The 676-nt window shown below is 52.7% G+C and overlaps 1 protein-coding gene across 1 annotated transcript in view; it reads left to right on the top strand.

Moving 5' to 3' along the window:
• Nucleotides 1-676, top strand: part of LOC112073679 (protein FAM83H-like) — a 40,879-nt gene that overhangs the window by 34,735 nt on the left and 5,468 nt on the right. Inside the window, exons 5-6 of the mRNA XM_070440250.1 lie at nt 26-150; nt 228-641. Of these exons, the coding sequence (XP_070296351.1) occupies nt 26-150; nt 228-641 (539 nt within the window). The remainder of the gene's footprint in view (nt 1-25; nt 151-227; nt 642-676) is intronic.

Genomic DNA, 676 nt, shown 5'->3' with positions numbered 1-676 from the left:
GTGTGTGTGTGTGTGTGTTTTACAGATGATGCGTGTGCGGACTGTGTCGGGGATGACGTATTTCTGTCGGACAGGGATGTCGTTTAAAGGACAGGTGAAAGACCGCTTCCTATTGGCTGACTGCAGGGCCGTGCTCAGCGGAAACTACAGGTGCGCATTGAAATATAGAACAGATATCAGATACCTTTTAGTGTAGAAGCTAACGTGTCATTTCCTGTTTCCTGTAGTTTCATGTGGTCCTAYGAGAAGCTGCATCGCTGCATCGCTCATCTCTTCCTGGGAGAACTAGTCACCACCTTYGACGAGGAGTTCCGCATCCTGTTCGCCCAATCACAGCCTCTCACCGTAGACCACGCCCTAGTGCCCGTGTCCTCTGACAGCAGCAGCAGCAGTTACTACGGCAACCAGTTCGGGATGAAGGGGCCTCATCGACACCCTCGGGGTTTCCAACGACACACCCCAGAACTTACGGGCTTCCCCTTCGGAGGAGGAGAAACTGAACGTTCTGCATTGCGTAGGGATGACCTGTTCCGACATGCCATAGAATCCGGAGGAGGACTGAATCTTGGGACGTTTGCAGCGTCGCAGCAGTTCAGGATGCAGCAGTCCTTCCTGGAACAGGGCCGCTCCATGGTCTCCAGGTGGGATGGTGCACATAGATGTATTATTTAAAACT

This window comes from Salvelinus sp. IW2-2015, unplaced genomic scaffold (assembly GCF_002910315.2).
Source record: "Salvelinus sp. IW2-2015 unplaced genomic scaffold, ASM291031v2 Un_scaffold2335, whole genome shotgun sequence".
Lineage (NCBI taxonomy): Eukaryota > Metazoa > Chordata > Actinopteri > Salmoniformes > Salmonidae > Salvelinus > Salvelinus sp. IW2-2015.
Note: the sequence above shows the minus strand (reverse complement) of the source record. Positions and strands in the feature narration are given on the sequence as shown.